Source organism: Schistocerca serialis, chromosome 1, assembly GCF_023864345.2.
Source record: "Schistocerca serialis cubense isolate TAMUIC-IGC-003099 chromosome 1, iqSchSeri2.2, whole genome shotgun sequence".
Classification (NCBI taxonomy): domain Eukaryota; kingdom Metazoa; phylum Arthropoda; class Insecta; order Orthoptera; family Acrididae; genus Schistocerca; species Schistocerca serialis.
In genome coordinates, this window is record NC_064638.1 from 668,328,577 (window position 1) to 668,347,616 (window position 19,040).

The following is a 19,040-nucleotide window of genomic DNA, read 5'->3' on the forward strand; positions in this document are numbered from 1 at the left end:
CCAATTCTTCCACAACTTAAAAAACATTTTCTTCAGCTCCGCAAGTCATTTACGTGGGTGTTCTCCTCTGTCTCACTGATGAATTCAACTTACCCTAACTTTACAATAAGTAGCAATCTATCTTTTGCTACTTTTTGATATTCCTACATGGAGTTTCCATTGTTTGGTCAGTTCAACTGCTTTTCTTGAACAATGCAGGTAGGAACTGTCTCCACTACAGTTCATTATCTTATAATCCCTCTTGTCCCAAGATACATTACTATCTGTATTGGAGCCACTTCCTGCTCCTATCTCATTCCACCTTCCAATCTTAAATCAACCTCTCACTGTCCACTGTTACTTATCTATTAAAAACAATGTCACCCATTTTATATTTATACATCTCTTTCTTCTTTTGTGGGTCCTCCGTTTTCCCACAATGCTTTGCATCAGCCTACCTTCTAAATGTCCCCTTCCATGGTCCTCATACCCTCAACCTCCCCTTCACACATCATGTTCCACACCACCATAATCTTTCTTAACCCCCCTCCCTCCCTGTTCCATTTCTTTGCCAACTGACCCAAGTCTGCTACTAGCCACAGTTAGTCCTCAGCACTTGAGATAAAAGAGTGTGTGTGTGTGTGTGTGTGTGTGTGTGTGTGTGTGTGTGTGTGTGTGTGTGTCAGCGTCCATCCTATACACATAGAAGTATTGCTACCAATGAAGTAGTGGATAGTGCACGCAAATCAAAAATTTTGCTTCTAATTCTTGGAAAATCTTATTTGTTCTAATCTTTACACCTAACAAGCCTAATACTGGAAAAATGTTGCCACTGATTATGAGATTATCTTGCCCAGCCCGAAAAACATTGTTTCATCCACAACATATAAGAATATGCACTTAACTGCAACATCTTCACATTTAAGGGAAAATAACTGTTTGTTATGAAATGCTAACATGCAGCAAGTTCGCAATTTGTCTAGCCAATCTTTAAGAAAGTCATGTGTGTGAAGAATGGGCAAAATTAAGCACTAACATTTAAAATTACTCTCAAGCTGTTATTGAAAGTTAATGAATTTATATAGAGCCACCAATGCCACAGTGAGCTGAAGTAAATGTGACAAACCATCACAACATAAATGGGAGACACAATGATATGTATAAATGACCAACTGCCTCACATGGTTTCCCAAATGTTAAATGCGAGCACTTGCAGTTTGGAATGTTCCAAATTTCCTTAAATCTATTTATTTGAAAATGAGCATAAATTATGGAAAGAATACATACTTCCCAGAGTAGAACTTTAACAACAGATTGTTTTATCTTCTACTCTAATAATCACAATATCTCTGACAATGTTTAACATTCAACACTAATGCATAAGTAAACTACATTCAAAGCAACTGAAAGGTTTATGAACTACCAACAATTAAAATGTACTTATATTTTAACTGTAGATAAACACTCAACAGGTAACTTACTTGTAATGTAAGTAAAGCTGTATGTGAATAAGGGCCACACTGAAACCTCGATCCAGATTCCAGCCCTATGCGAGTACTGCTTCCGACTGTATCCTCCTCCAATTCAGCAACTACTTCTTCGTATGGAACTAATTTATCACCCCGCTGTATAGGTAGTTCCAGAAGAGAATCCAACAATAGTGGAAGATATGGTCTGAGATTCTGATCAATGACTGAAGTATCCATCAGCACAAACATCTAAGAAAGTGATCAGACTCTGTCACTTACAAGTAAACATCAATGTGATTTTATTATACATCAAGTGGTTATAAACTTACATTGCAATAAGAAGAGAGTTCGCATTTTGCAGACTATTATCTGTCCTTTACCTTAGAGTTATTCACATTTATAAATTACGATAATGATAAGGCAAATACACAACACCTGATAACTTACATAGATAAAATTTGTATGAATATCATCAAGATGCATCTGTACTGGCACACCAGAAAGGTCGAATTTAGGGTGCTGTTCTGATGAATCAGTTGTGTATCGCTTAATAGGATGAAAATTTATGGACGCTATACTAGGAATTGGCACTGATGTCAGCATCTCTTCTGGAGGTGGTTTCTGGAAAGTAATACATCCTATTTAAATAAATGTAACACACTTATTATGAATTGTATCCTTTGCTGTCTTTTTATTGTCACTAAATTTATTTTTTTGTTCACAATTACAGTAATCGAACTAGAAATATGATGACCATCTCTACTGCAAAATCACATGGGGGGAAAAAATATATTTTTACCTCATTCTCTAACATAGCATGGCGGAGTTTCTCCCCTTTTTCTGATAGCCCTTCCTTGCCCAAAGACTGTCTCTGGGCCTCAACCCTCTGACGTTCCTCATCAGCCATACGTTTTTGTTCAGTTATACTTGGCACACCGCGCACTGTTACACTTGGTGCCTCCACTAGGTGTTTCCTTAGTAGTCCTATCCAAAAGTCTTCCGGTTCTCGTTCCATTTGACGAAGATCTTCAACTTGATTTAAGCGATGGTCTAGCTATTACAAACAAAACAACACATCAGTTCACTGTTTCTTGAAGATTATTTAACAGCTTTAGCAATGATAAATACACATGTACTACCACTGTTCCCACCAGAATATACTCTGCCATATGTGCATCACAAAGAATGGCGCATGCATACATAACTAAGAATGGTGCTGAGCTCTTTTCTGACTACTGTAAGCATCCATATAGCTTTCATTGTTACTAAACAGATGTCATTTTCTTTAAACATTCTTTGCAGAAATGGATCTGAGGTTAAGAGTAAAGCAAAGACAAAAAATGCATTGCTACCCTCACATATAAATTATTTTTCTTAAATATAATGAAAAGACCCAACTCACTTTAATTAGTCAGACAAAACAAAGACATCCAACCATTAAAGTTGCTAACCTGAAGCTTCCTTGCTGGCATCCTACTACTTCATTAATATTTAATATGTATTCTACTACCTATTGCTATTTCTATAATTAAAAGTATGTTTCACAGCAGTTTAATTTTCTGTTTACCAAACTGACTTACATCTTCTTTGGTGTTCCCATATAACATGTCACCGATAATCATGAATGCAATGCTGTCATGAGGGCTGTTCTCCAAATGACTAAGAGATTCCAGAATTTGTCTGTGAATAACTGCACGCATGCGGCGCATATCAATTTTTTCGTCACCACGTGCTATTCCATTGAGTACTTGCATTAAACGATCACGTACCAAGCACAGTTTCTGATTAGGAACATTCTCAAAGATCAGATATAACATTGATTCAGAATTCTCTGCCAAAGAGTAGCCCACCTGCAAATGTCAGATGTAAAAATAACAGTGAGTGAGGAAACGTTACACACGTTAAACACCAAGAGTAAAATTTCATTTTAAAAAGTCACTAGCTAGATTTTATTTCAATTCACATACCATCAACTTTAATATCAAACGTATGTCCACGAAAATTGAGAATCATCAAACAGGCAAAGATTGGAAACTCTGATACATGAAAATGAAATCAAAAGAATGTATGCACTAAAGTATTACTATTAGTAAGGCACTATTATGAACTGACATGCATACAAATTAAGTGCCACTTCTAATATGTTCCAAACAACACTGGTTGCAAGGTGGAGCAGTAATTTGTACTGGATCGTTATTTCACAATCCTCCATGTTCAGCTGTAATGATCTCATTAGCATTTTATAGTTTTCTCTCGTGTAGTATAATAAACATTCAAAGTCTGTATCCCAACCAAAAAGCACTTAAGAATACTGCCCACACACAAACATCACGAGAAACAATGCCTAACTTGTATTTGGACCTTGTCTTTCAATGACATGTGATTTATTTTAGCATCTCTTCTCAAATTTATGGGTTGGGTCATTGGATTAGGGAAGGACGGGGAAGGCAGTCTGCTGTTCCCTTCCGAAGAAACCATCCCAGCATTTGCCTGGAGCGACTTAGGGAAATCAGGGAAAACCTAAATCAGGATGGCCAGATGCGGGATTGAACTGTCGTCCTCCCGTATGCGAGTCCACCTCGATCGGTGTCAAATTTAAGACTGGATGGGGTTCACATAACTGAATAAAGTACAATGCATTTCTAACCTGCCCCCAACCCTCAACTGCAGATTTAATATTTTCAAGATGATTACCACTATCTATCTCAAAATCATGTCAACCAAAACAGACAAGCATTTCACTGAGTACATCGATTGAATTCCAATATATTATCACCTGTATCATTTGTTGGAAAGCAATAACCACGTCAAAAAATGTATAAATTTAATAAATTTAGCACTGGAAATAGCAATTGAAAAGATGCAACAATACTTGTGTTTGCTGAACAGATTTGGCTGAGTACTGTTGCTTACAAACATTACACTGGAAGTCAATACTGTGTGTTTTGAATGACTTCTCGGTTCGCTTAGTGTCTCAAAATAGGCTTCAGAATTTATTGCCTTTTACACTCCATCAAATCCACATACAGCATTCCTTTAGTGCCCCAAAAAACTACAGGCATAATCTTGCTGACTTATAAGTGTTTGGTTTATGGATGAAGCAGTATGATCCCAAAATGTTTATTGGTGTTTTGTTCCATATTAGCTTAGGAAACGCTTATCTTGTCACACTTCTTTTCAATAGCCCTTCTACTACATGAAAATAAAAGGAAATGCCATAGAAGCAGTCACTCAATTCGTTTAGTGGTTCTGAGAAACCAATAAGCACTAAACATGGGGTACCTTAATTGTTTAATCACAGTCACTTGCAAAATGTACTGACAAATCTCCGCCCACTGCTGAGGTATCCTGAACCCGTTTTCATAAAATTTTTCATCCATTTTCTGTAGCCTTTTCACAACTTGTTTGGTCACTTACGCTATCGTCATGACCACTTATTTGTATTTGCATTCTCAAACAAGTGATACTAACAACTCACATCTTCAATCACCACATTCAGTCTGCATATGGCAGATATTTCATGATGAATGTTTAAATCTTTGAGATTTTTTTGCACTAAAAACTGCACTACAGAACATATTTCATATTTGTTGCTGTCTTCAATTGCATCTCTCAGTATAGACGACTGCTATAGGTGAAGAAGATGCAATGTGGCTTTCCCACTACTGCAGCTCTTAGCACACTTACCTGCTGCACGAGTTAGTGTAGACTATTTTTTCCCTTAACTACTTCCCATGCTACATGAAAATGAGCTTCATCTCAAACAGCCCTCTGATTAAGTGCACATTTTAAACAGATTTACAGGAATTGGGGGGGGGGGGGGGGGCACCTCAATTGCATCTTAGTGAGGATTAAGAGAACAAACCAGGATAGATCCCAAAGTCCAATTCAGATGTTAGGACCCCTGAGGTATTAATACTGATGCATTACTTTAAGTGCAACAGATGCGCATATGACCAGCTTCCCAACACAAATTTTACACAGCATTTTGAGTCAAAGTCTGCTGTCCTTTGGATGAAATGTAAGACATGTGACACAAAACTTCAGGGCTTTACATGAATGTGAACAGCGTGTGAACCAGTCATTTTGATCCCAGGCTACGAGATTCAGAAGCAAACAGGTCTGGGCTGTAACTGCTGTAAGTATAGTTCTGTTGAACCTTTAGCATAGTTGAGTGTGTCACCCTGACAGGGCAGTGAACCACTGGATAGTGTTGTTAGGTGCCCTGTTACCATATGTGTATTCCTGAGACATCTGTATTCTGTCTTACACAAATGTTGGACATAGTGGACTGAGACAATTCAGGCTATGACTTCACATCAGGCAGCAGCCCAGTTACTTCTACTCCACATCTTCCTATAGGAATACTGACTCAATAAGACACTGACATGGACCTTACAAAACAATCTGCTTTCATTCCTCTTTATTTAAGGACAAATGGAAATGCTTAATACAACTAAGTTTGACAGCAGAGAAGAGAGTCAATGACATAATACTAGAATTGTATATGACCAACATATCTAAAAGAAAATAAGATATGTTAGTAATTATGTAATACAACCAGTTGGTGAGTTTTTGTGTTTATGGCAGTTGCAGACAGAAAGAGGTCAAGAGGGAAAGGGGAGAATGTAGAAAATAGTTTAGGTTTGAATAGTTCCTTACTTGATCACCTGCAATTTTTTAAGATGAGTGCTAGTGCTCCAAACCAGGTTTGACAAATTCAATTATTATTTATTTCTCAACATAAGCTTTTAAATTCAACAACTCTTAAGAATAGTTTGTGTAGTGGTTACAGCTAATTAGTAATAAAATAATGAATTGTTTTATTGAGCTTTTTGATAGTCTAAGCTACTAATTTAACGAATCTCTCTGAAATGGCAACTGTGTAGACAAACTGTTGTCGAACCATGAGAAAGGACAAAGTAGCTTGGAAGAATAACTACACACCAACGTCACTGTGAGCAACTGCAATAATTTTGAGGCACTCATGTACAATCAATTTGATACACACTTAGTCGAGAAAACATCTTGAGTGCCAAACAGTTAGAATTTTTAAAATGACTGTACTGAACAGTATATATAGCCATTTAGACAGTAGATACACTACAAACAACAAGGGAACTACTACCACTGAGAAGATTCTGTAATATAGATAAAGCTTTTGACTGCATTGCAAATAATTGTTGTGCAAAAATTACGTAATTAATTATGAAGTGAATATAAAAATTGGAACTTTTTTTACTACAAAAGAAAATATTGTTGAAAAAATTGTCAGTATCTCTTATCTTTTTTACAATAATTTTACAATACCTTACTAGCATATGGATCATCTATTTCAACAAATTCCTTCTGCAATGGACTGACAGATGTATCCGTCAAGTACTTCAGCATCACAGAGCAGGCACACATTCTGAAAAAACATGTTGTTGAACTCACATTATGATAAGACTTTTACAAAGAAGAAAACAAAAATTTATGGAAAAAGCTTGTTTAAGCTTAGTACTACTCCCAAAATGAACAAAGAATAACCATATTTTTTGTTGCTTTCTTGTTCACTTATGATATAATTACACAAAGAGAATGAGACCACAACTTACTCTCCACTCTCATTCCACTAGTCGCTACCAGTTTTGGTACAACACTTATTGAATTATTCATGTTGACAGAAAATAAAACAATGCAGGAAACAGAGACTGTTGCCTTAAAAGCCTGTCACATTTTCTAAGATAATAATGAATAAAATGCTTTTTAAGGAGCTGCACATATAAAGTGGGCAAAATGTAACTCATCCAGAAAATATTTACAATAATGCTGATGCAAGACTGACTGACCCTTGTAATGAATGTCACAAATTATCCTGGAAATGGCCGCCAATGACAATAGTGTGCTATGCTCGATTTCAAATTGTGAGATACATGTAGTAGCTTTGCCCAAGAAATAGCAGCAATAGTGTTAATGCTGTTCTACTATAGCTCTTATAATGAGTGAGGATTATTCGAGTACATCTGACCCTTCAACTTGTCCCATAGGTAAAAACCATAGGGAAAGAGAGGATGTGATCCAGATGGCCAGGAGGTTGCATTGCCTGTGCTGATTGTCCTTTCCTCACTGAACACCTATGGCACTCATGACAAGAATGTCAAGACAGTGTGTGCTACTACTTCATCCTGCTGTCCGATTACGATACAGTCGTTCATCATCCTCGAGTTGATCCACAAATGGTTTAAACAGTTTCCGGATATACTGAGTAGCATTTGATAAACAGTTTGGTGAAATAATTGTGTTACAATGCAGACACTGGACACTGTGCAACAAACACCAATCTTGAGATTATACAACAAGTTTTCCAAGTATTGATGGGGATTTCCTGATGCTTAATGAGCGTATTCTGCGAGCTGACATACCCTGGCTTTCTGAACCAAGCCTCATCTGTACAAATGGAAAACAAGATTAAATGGCTCTGAGCACTATGGGACTCAACATCTGTGGTCATAAGTCCCCTAGAACTTAGAACTACTTAAACCTAACTAACCTAAAGACATCACACACATCCATGCCCGAGGCAGGATTCGAACCTGCAACCGTAGCGGTCGCGCGGTTCCAGACTGAAGCGCCTAGAACCGTTCGGCCACACTGGCCGGCGGAAAACAAGATCTGAAACTCCTGATTCCATTTCACTCAGAAACTACTGGCAGAATTCTACATACAAAAGTTCATCTAAACATTTTAATTCATGCTCAATAGCAAATTTGCATGGATACAAGTGCAGGTACTTTTTGATAATGTTTCAACATTATGATCTCTTAATTCCTACCAACACAGATAAATGAGTTTTTGTCAGACTTTTCTCAGGCTTTCCTTGACTCAAGCAATACTGTGTAAGAATTCTTTCAGATTGTTACAGCTTTTATTCACAACAGAGCCCATTTCGTGTAATTTTACCAATAATTTTTTTATTGTAAACTTTGCTGAAGATTTTGCTAAAACACTTTCAGTCAAACTCTTGTGCAAGCCATTACACTTGTTTTTCATGAGTTAAGTTACTTGACAATGAACATGCACTGTTTATTTGATAATTACTTTGTGCTACATTCAACTGGTCACTAAACATGTCTGCTCCTCTCATTCACTCAAACATGATGACACAGAGAAATAGTCAGGGCAGAGTACGTGGGAAATGTATATGCTCAGATATGTGATAGCAACTAATTGGTGATTCGGAATCATGGTTTCCATCATTTTCTATGATAAGCAGTTCTTCTGTTCATTAACATAGGTCTATTCTGTGTCAGTCTTATAAATATTTCCAGTCCAGTTTTATTTGTCCAGCCTGTATACAGAGTGAGGCAGCTAAGAAAGGCACCCCAGATAAATCCAGAATGAATAAATACATCAAGAAGCAGTTTTTGCCAAGCTACAGTTGACAATACGGTGAATTTCCTACGTTCACCAGCAGTCTTAATCATTTATACTCACTGAATTACAACACTATCTTTTTTTCTAATGGTACTATATACATTTTTCTGTTGGATTTGAATGGAACTTCTAAGAGAACTTCAACGACATAACATATATGGGACCTGGTCAAATAGTATCAAGATAATAGTACTGTAAATCCCTGTCGTGCTGTCAGAAGAAAAAGTTCCATACACATCTGCCCTATTTTACCAAATATAAGCAAACATGTAGCTCAGGTATGGTTCTTTTGTTTACCTGTTGTGTTCTGCTGTTGTAATAATGAGATAACTTGCTCATATTGCTATTGAGACATTCACAATGTATGCGGCAGTCGAAAAATTGAATATTGTTTATGTCAAATGTTGCCGAACTATTAGAGCAACAGTAACACTGTATGCTGAAAAGTATCCAGATTGTGCCAAGCACTCACGATTTGTCTTTGCAAGTATTAAAGTTCCAGAAACAGGCAGTGTGAAGAATGAAATATGCCAAGGGAAATGAAGATCAACTGATGAAAGAAATAGAACTAACATTTCAGCAGCAGTAGCACACTGCAATTGTCACTAAGAGGCATCTCTGAATAGCAAGAGGGACCTACCAAATGGGTGCTCTGTGAAGCTACATTCTATAACATTGCATCCTCTTCATATTTCGCAGCATCTACAGCTTCACGCATTGAGTTGCAAAATTAGTTAAAGTTCTTCGAATTTTATCAACAAAAAGTGCAAAGCGATGTGGTATATGCTGGCAAAATTTTGTTTAAGAAAGAACCATCATTTACAAACCACAGGCATGCCAAACTTTGCAATATGCACTAATCTTCAGTTGAAAATTCACACTGAATGAAAGAAGTGGATAAAAACAATACTCTTGGTCTATCCTTGTTTGGTGCATTTAAACACACTCAAGGTCAAATTCCTACAATATGATGATGCCGCAATTATTGGAAGACATCCCACTGGACACAAGGCAATCAGTGTGGTACCAATGTGATGGATGTTCATAATGTGAGGACAACTAAACAATCTAAAATCAGAGATGGTAAGGTAATCTATATTAAAATTGAGTGAAAGTCCAAATCCGCAATAGCTGGGGTTCTTTTTTTTTTTTTTTTTGTGTGTGTTTCCACTATATGAAAATTGGTTTCATACCCTGGAGGTATATCTTCAGGTCATACCTGTTTACAGAAAAAAGCTATGTAAGTAAAAGCACTATTAGTCAACATAACCTACCAAAGTAGACAGTAAAGTGATGTACTCACAAAACAAATATTTCATGTGCCATGAATTCCAAAGTAAAAGTGCGCGCCAAAACGTCACTACTCAGTAAAATCGCAGATGAAATGGCAGAGGGGCATCCGATCCAAACCATGCATGATCACTCATACATCTCCAAAACTCAGTCAAAAGATGAGCCTGGACAGTACATGACAATTCACATATGATAGGATAAAACTTATGAGCACAAAACATTGCAGAATGAATGTAATGTGAATAGAAACACTGGTCACAGCAGTGGTAGAGTATAAAAGAGAAGATACCTACCCTCATCAAAATCTGCGGGAGAAACAAATATAATAGTACATTAATGACTCCCAAGGATTAGGTGTCTTAATTCTTTGTTTCTACCATGGTTTCTGATGATGGGAGGTATCTTCTCTTTCATGTGTTTTAATTTACATTATGTTCATTCTGCAATGTTTTGTGCTCACAGGTTTTATCCTATCATATGTGGATTGTCACGTGCTGTCTGCGCTCATCTTTTGATTGAGTTCTGGAGATGTATTAGTGACCATGCATGGCTCAGATTGGATGTCCATCTGTCATTTCATTCAAGGTTTTAGCAACAAGTGACATGTTTTTATACGCACTTGTACCTTGCAATTCATGGCACACGAAATATTAGTCATGCGAGTACGATGCTTTACTGTCAAAGTTTGTTCGTTAGGTTATGTTGACTACTAGTGCTTTTACTTATGTAGCTGTATTCTTTATGCAGATATGACCTGAAGATGTACTTCCACAGGGTATGAAACTGGCTGTGAAAACACAAGAAATAGCTAGTGTAGATTTGGACTTTCTCTCACTTTTAATTAGACTATTTTACCATCTCTGATTTTAAATTATTTGATTGTCCTCCACATTATGCACAGATTTTTTTAGTTGTGGTTGCCCGACCTATAAGGTTATTTGTATGACAGATGTCATTCCCATTCCACATGTCATGACTGACACTCTTGAGCATTGTTCAGGAAACTCAGAACAGTCTGCAGATTCATCAAACTTAACAGTGACTAAACTTAAAATTAAAGGTCCTTTAGAAGACACTGACGACTCCCAAAGGCATGAAATGCTTTATTAACAAGGGCCTGTGCCGTTTACTCCAGATGAATGTCAATGTGCAGTATTGTTTCTCCAGAATCCCTTTTTAGTGTAACAGTGCTCAAGGTCAACATTTTAAGTGCTTGGTAAGACATCCGTGATAATAAATACAAAAACTACACCCGAATTATGTGCTTGCTTACATTTGGTATAATAGGACAGGCATGTATGGGAACCTCTCCTCCTCATCGCAGGATAGTGGTTTGCGACACTGCTATCTTGATACTATTTTACCAAGTCCCATACATGCTATGTTGTCGAAGTTTTCTTTGAAGCTTCTTCCAAAGTTCTGTGATTATAAACAATAAAAATTACTTGTGAACCTTGGAAAATTCTCCTATTGTCTGCTCTAACTTGGCAAATACTGCACCTTGATATATTCATTCATTCTGGATTTTCAGTGGCCAGTCTCAGTTGCATCACACTGTACACTGCTCCCCCACACATTTGTAACACAGACATACTTATTAGAGATCAGAGCTAACAGTAACACTCATCTATTGGCATGAGGAGAAACCAAAAAAGCTTGTAAAAATGGAGGCAGGCAGTGTATTTTAATCCTTCTTCCCCACAAACATACACTGATCTTCACATTTTCCATAGCAGTTCCTGCTTCGTGCCACTGTCTCCAACAGTCATCGTAGAGTAACTGGTCTACAGATGATCTCACACAGATCGAAATCAGTTACATTTTAAGAAAAAATAAATTATGTTTGTGGTTAAGATAGTTCCTTAATTTAAAAATTTTAATACCTGAACAACTTCATTTATATCATGAACTGTCAGTATACAAAGAACTTATGTACACTACTACAATGTCTGAGTGCGAAACATCCCAAGAGATTAAAATTATGTGGCAGAAGGGAACTTGAAACAAGACCCTTGTCTTTTACAGATGTGTTCTGACCAAATGATCTACCTAGGCACTTTTCAAAGCCCACCTCTAAGGTATAAACAATAAAGGTACCCTTACTATACTTTTCTATTCCAAAGGTGTTCTCTGACACATTGGGCAGAACTAGCATTCCCTGGAGAAATGGTAGGGTGGAGAGTGGCTACTCAACAAACTAAAGATTGTTTCCAGCCACTGATTCAACAAACAATCTACATTTATCAGCATGTTTCATAACAGCAAAATAGAAAGGTTCGCTTTGGAAACAACCTTTCGATCGTAACCATGCCACTATTGCAGGAGTCCTTCTCCAGTAAGGTATGATGGGAGAGACACTGCAAAGTTTGGAAAGGAGGGACAAAGTACTGCCGCTGGTACTGCAGAACTGGTACCAACTGCAGAAGCAAGAAATTGCCAGTATTTTACAAATACTGTCAGCTGTTGATGTGTTTTCTGCTAAATATTTCTCTAAAGCTGCAACAGACCTATATAGTTCCTTGACTGCAGAGGGGCCCCGCCATGCGATGTAGACCATACCATGATCCTCCTCATCGCATGGGTATGGTACTTCCAAATCCAAGCTTTCAGTCAGCGGAGGCACTGGCGACTGCCACGGACGTGTGAAGGGGGCCCTATTTCCCTGCAATAATTTAAAGAACTGAAAACTATCTGTTTGAAAAGCATATATAGTTTTATGATCTCTACAAGAATTTGCAATTACAACTATATTGCGATATTCAAGACATGCTTTACCAATGTGCTATTTACCCAAGAGTTAGCTTGTCACAACTTTTTTTCACAATACCAACCTTAGAAACAATTTTCTCCTCAAGTGGGACCAAAGCTTCGAAGACATCTTCTGGTTTCACTTGTCCAGTAATGATTAAAGTCAGGTTCTCTGGTCGATAGAACTGTTTATGGTAATTGCGCACCTGTGGATCAAGAAGTGTGTCACTTAAGAAAAGTGAATGAAATATTATAGACAGACAGTATAAAGATTTTGCAGAGCCATTATAAACAGAATAAGAGAAATAAGTTCAGATTCTTCGCATAATAATAATAATAATAAAACAACAGATCTGAGGAATGAGCTGTGTGGAGCAATTTTATAACAACGCCCCCACAGTATCCCGGAAGATCAGAAAAGACTGCATGAGACATTCAACTGCATAGGATGCTGCCATTCGCCACAGTCAACATTCTGTTTAGATGGTGAAAAGATAACTGAAGTCAGTGACTGCAGAAGGAAACACTCTTGAAAACTTTCAATCATGTTAGAGCAAGTGGTTGCAGGAATGTGTGTTCTGTAATGGTACAGAGAATCGGGGACTGATTTTCATGCATAAACTCTGCTGATGAGCAGATTTGTCTCCAAGGAACAGCATTAGCTGTTGGATTAGGTACTATCAGGACAGATCCAGTTGCAATAAACAAGCTTTATAGTTCAACTGACTTAGTTCCGCAAGGAAACTGTGAAACTGATAAACAAACAAATGAGAGAAGCATAGTAATAGTAACAGAACTAGCAGTACAAACAATAGTACTAGCAGTTCTGTAATTGGCTAAAGAATCAATGGCTCAAGTCAATTCCAGAGGCAGCAGCTGTCACAGTGGTATTTATCTAATGCTCATAAATTGGCAATGCGTCAGCTCACACACTCAATGGAATAACTCTTTGACATAACCAATGTGAAGCGAGAAGAGCGGCACCATATTTTTAGTGCCTAAATTGAAACCATTGCCCTTTTTTTGAGAGAAGTATTTTCTGATTATGGCACGAGTGCTGCAAAGTGGACCAATTTAAGTGATTTAGTTCTGTATGGCAGTGTTGTCCATTGGTGCATGTCTCATGGATTAATCGCAGAAACACAAAAATATGTCAAATATGGTCATGAAATGACTATGCAATCAAACTATGTGAGCATATCGAGTAAGTGGGTCAACGTTTTTTAATCAGATCATGGAGAATGGTAGGTGGATCAATGTTTATTAACAACATAGCCGCACATTCAATATATTAATAAACACTGATCCTTCTCACATCATTTAACTACAAAAACAATGATCCACTTACTCAGTGCGCTCGCGCACATTGATTGCATAGCGACACAGAGAAGAGAAATATTTCTCTGCCTTTTTGAATATATCATAGGTTGCGATGCTGTCCTTTGTTTGCAGACACTAGCACAGTTTAAAAAGCTGCAGCTCAAACAAGAAGTAATTAAATTTATAACCATCATTTACAGCAATGTTTCACCCTTTCTTCCTAATGTATTACTGTGCAACACTTCATCTGACCGCTGCTCTCTCATTTGCTGTGTAACGCAAATAGCTGACACACCTTCTTTTGTTCCTATCATACCTCAGGGCCAGCACTGACCACATTCCCGAATGAAAGCAGCTGGCCCTATTCTAGACTTTTACTGAGATCAATGGCAATTTTGTAGTGTTGAAAAAACATTTTTCTTTTTCCGTTTCTTCTTCAGTAGTACTAATTTTTTGGTGATATTACTACGCAGCAAGCAGCACATATTTTTTAATTCTTCAAAGTGACCATCTCGGATCACATAACTTAAATTCCTTTTGCTTCTTAGTTCTTCCTTATTTTTCCATATTCAATCTTGTTCCCATGTTGTCTTCTCCTTTTTCCTGTCCATGTCATCCCCGATTTCTTATTTATTCCACCACAAAAGCCTACAAAATTCAGTATTCCATTCAGAATAATTTGCCTCTGTTATTTAGCAGTCTTTCATGTTGTTTCCTTCCAGCTCCTTTCTTATTTCTATAACTCATGCTACTGTGGACTTCTTTTTCCATAAATAAGAAATATTTGTTTTGTTAGCATGTTCTCATTCAATCAATAGAGATGTCCAAAGAAACATTTTGCATAAGTTCTGAATGTTTTGTACATTTTTGTAGAGCTTCTCATTCCTTCTCGTTTTCTAACCACCTGTTGCTACTGAACCCAGTTTTCTAATAATCCATCTTTCAAGCACTTTATTCTGTCCAGCTTGCAGTTCACCATAAAGTCTTCACAGGTATATAAACAGTCTTGTCTTCTCACTGTGGCATAGCATTTTAGTTTTGTACCAGTAAACCCCTGACAGTTTAAAGAGCTGAGCTGCCATGTATAAAACAGCTTCAAACATCTGGTGACAAATGAGCTAATGTGTTAAATATTTGCTTCCCATATGTAAGAGAGAAAAATTTTGAAGTTATGCTTGAAGTTCAATAGAAATCATTAAGTGCTCTCATTATGAAACACTGGATGAATATAAACTGGGTAATTTGCACTGCATATTAAGCAAGAATGCTGAAGATTAGATGGGTAGATCACATAACTAATGACGAGGTATTGAATAGAATTGGGGAGAAGAGGAGTTTGTGACACAACTTGACAAGAAGAAGGGACCGGTTGATAGGACACGTTCTGAGGCATCAAGGGACCACAAATTTAGCATTGGAGGGCAGCTTGGAGGGTAAAAATAGTAGAGGGAGACCAAGAGATGAATACACTAAGCAGATTCAGAAGGATGTAGGTTGCAGTAGGTACTGGGAGAAGCTTGCACAGGGTAGGGTAGCATGGAGAGCTGCATCAAACCAGTCTCAGGACTGAAGACAACAACAACAACAACAACATTCAGCAAGAACTACTTTATCATGTATCTCAATGTTCTCCTGAACTATGTTTCATACAACAATATAATTTTTCAGGTACATTTAGTGGTATATGTAGATACCGTATGCAAAGTGAGTTGATAGTAAACAAGTAACAAATTTAAATGTCATGCCTGATGAAGATTTACTGCACATCATTTTAAGCAACACCTAGTTTTTCACTAATCTTAATTTTTTATGACTTTGTAATTCCTGAACTAAGTGTCATACCAGGATATAGTTCTGCAGGTACATTCCAGTGGTCATATGGGGATACTGGCTGCAAACTGTGTTACAAATAGAATTAACAGCGAAGACATAATAAATTGAAACACCGAGCCAAATGCTGCATGAACAGTGAAAATTCAATAAACTTTTTTCCTTTCATCATTTTGTTGGTGGGTTGATGGGTGAGTGGGGGGAAGGGGTTTGCCAGCAAGAAACAGTTTCAAAAATGTTTGGAATTATGTGTAAACTTTATTGGAAGAAGTCACTAGGTGCTGTCATTCTCAAATCATCATCATCAGTTGTCTGGCTATATTAGCAGGTCCTTTGCCTCTCCATTTTCTGGGATCCATTGCTTGCTGTATGTTGTACCGTCCATCATGTCATCCAGTATCTGGAATCTCTCTCTTCCTCGCTTCCTTTTCCCTTCTACATAACCTTCTAAAGCTGTTTTTATCAGTCCGTCGTTCTTTCTTAATATATGCCCAATCCAATTTCTTTTTCTTCTTTTTATTACATTTAGTAATTGTCTTTTCTCTCCCACTTTTCTCAATACCTCTTCATTTTTTACTCTCAAATACTAGATGAATAAAGTCTAGACATTTGTGCACCATCAATTACATTGCCTTGAGACAAACGCCAAGTTACTAACTGTAAAATTTGTCTTATTTAACCTTAGGTTGTAGCTCTTAATGAGAAGATTTTGACAGCACTTTAAATTTTTACATTCAGTCAATAATCAAGAAAACATGGAAAAATACACTTTTGTTGTCCCTGAAAACCATTAATAAGCAACCTGTATATGGATCAGAGATGCCTTGATCCAGGTTCTGAGATTTCTGAAGATACTTTTCTTGTTGTACACATTGTTTGTTGAAACATTTGCTCTTCCCATTTTGCCAACTCTTACATCAATCTCAAATGTTTCTAGTCAAATCTGCTGTACAGTATCTCAAAAATATTTCAATTTTCAAACTTGCTCTATTTTACTCAGTTGTGTTTATGTACTTTGGTGCATTTTTTAAATACTTGTCATGGTGTTTGTTTCTACCGACGAGTGAGTGGCTGTGGAGGCCTTCACTGCATCACTCGCATTGTTAGCAGGTTGCTGCTGGACAGTCCCCTTACGCCTTTAGGTGCTGCAGTATGCCATAAAAGCAAGGATATTCAGTTACCTAATGTTGTTCTATGATTTTTAATCTTAACTCTATGCAGTGTCCTGTAAACAAAATTACCGCTATGCCAAACAAGCCACCCAGTAAAAGTAGATACTACACTTGGGGCTACCCTTCCGAAGCCAAGGTGGGTTCCTAGCTTCTTTAAAACACAAACAGTAAAGGTGATAAGTCATGCCCTTCCCTAATATCAGTTGCTACTCAAATGCCTGAGTTATTTTGTTCACAAATTTAACTTAAGATATCATATTTGTTTGAGTTTCATGAATTACATTTGCTGAATTTGCTTTGGCACTGAATTCTTTAATATTTTACCTATTATTTCTCTGTCTACAGAATCATATGCTTTCTTGAAACAAATAAATGATATTGTTAAAAGTTTGCCCATTAACATTCTGTGGCAAATTATTGATTTTAGACGAAATAAAATGTCGTGTGGCTAGAGCCTCCCATTGGGTAGACAGTTCGCCTGTTGCAAGTCTTTCAAGTTGATGCCACTTTGGCGAATTGCATGTCGATGGAGCTGAGATGAGATGGGATGAGACGACGATGATGATGATGATGATTAGGACAACACAACATCCAGTCCCCAAGCGGAGAAAATTTCCGACCCAGCTGGGAATCGAACCCGGGCCTCTTGGCATGACATTCCGTCGTACTGACCACTCAGCTACTGGGGCGGACATTGATTTTAGATAAAAAGTCTGTTCTATACATAGTCTTCCCTTTCGAAAGCACCCAAATGTTCACTCATTTGCTGTAGAGGCGAATTTTTGATATTTTGTATATCAGTGGTAGAAGTGATACTCCTCTGTAATTCTCGAAATTTTGTATGTATTGCTTCTTATGTAGCGGGTTAATTCTTGCTACTTTCCATTTGTCTGGAATATTTTCTGTTTTCCAAATGTTTTCAAAAAACAAATGTAGAGCTCGTCTAATTCTTGATTCTGACAGTTTGAATAATTCTGCGGTAATTGAGCCTCTCCCACTTTTGTTTTCATTTTTGTGTGTTCTGATGATTTCATGAATTTATAGCAATGTTGACGGGAAATCTCTCTCAGTATTTTCTTATAATACTGAAAACTCTGATTTAACTGTAGGAATTGGACAGTTTAAACACCTGTCAAAAATTTTTATTACTATTCCACAATATTGTTTGTTATTTATACAATTTTGTCAGTATCGCATTTGAAAGAAATGCTTACTACCTGATATGCTTTAAACACACACTTAAAAGCCTGGAAAAAATTTCTAGTATTATTTTTGGTGAAATTTTGTTGTACTTCCATAAGCTGAGATATTTTAAAGGTTCTTTTGATTTTTTGGATTACTTTTTATGTTTCTTTTATTTGTTGTTTCAATTGTTCTAGGTGTTGATATTGCTGCTGCTCTTCTTTTTAACATCTCCAGTTTTGAGCCCTTTGTTCTGGAGGTTCCACACAATGCCTGTTCCACAATATCCTCTTTATCTTCTTGGTCAATCATTATGTCTTTTCTGCCACATTAATAATTTGTTGTTGGAGTTCATGTCATTCACCTTTTAGTTGTTTCAATTTCTTCTCTAAATATTTCTATATTTTCTTTTGTAATACTGGCTGTACTGATGTATCTCAACTTTCTCAGTTGTCTTCTTTATTAAAGATGGGAATAATTAAATTTGGTAAAAAGTTTCAGACAGATTATATAATAGTAAGACAGAGATTTAGGAACCAGGTTTTAAATTGTAAAACATTTTAAGGGCGCAGATGTGGACTCTTACCGCAATCTATTGGTTATGAACTGCAGATTAAAACTGAAGAAACTG

At 37.0% G+C, this 19,040-nt stretch overlaps 1 protein-coding gene across 2 annotated transcripts in view; it reads right to left on the reverse strand.

Annotated features, from left to right (window-relative positions):
* Positions 1-19,040, reverse strand: part of LOC126479909 (uncharacterized protein C05D11.1-like) — a 131,517-nt gene that overhangs the window by 61,229 nt on the left and 51,248 nt on the right. For both annotated transcript variants that reach the window (XM_050103824.1, XM_050103825.1), the window contains 7 exons: positions 12,989-13,111; positions 12,665-12,819; positions 6,759-6,858; positions 3,029-3,298; positions 2,248-2,502; positions 1,896-2,069; positions 1,461-1,697 (listed from right to left, as the gene is read on the reverse strand). In XM_050103824.1, the coding sequence (XP_049959781.1) occupies positions 1,461-1,697; positions 1,896-2,069; positions 2,248-2,502; positions 3,029-3,298; positions 6,759-6,858; positions 12,665-12,819; positions 12,989-13,111 (1,314 nt within the window). The remainder of the gene's footprint in view (positions 1-1,460; positions 1,698-1,895; positions 2,070-2,247; positions 2,503-3,028; positions 3,299-6,758; positions 6,859-12,664; positions 12,820-12,988; positions 13,112-19,040) is intronic.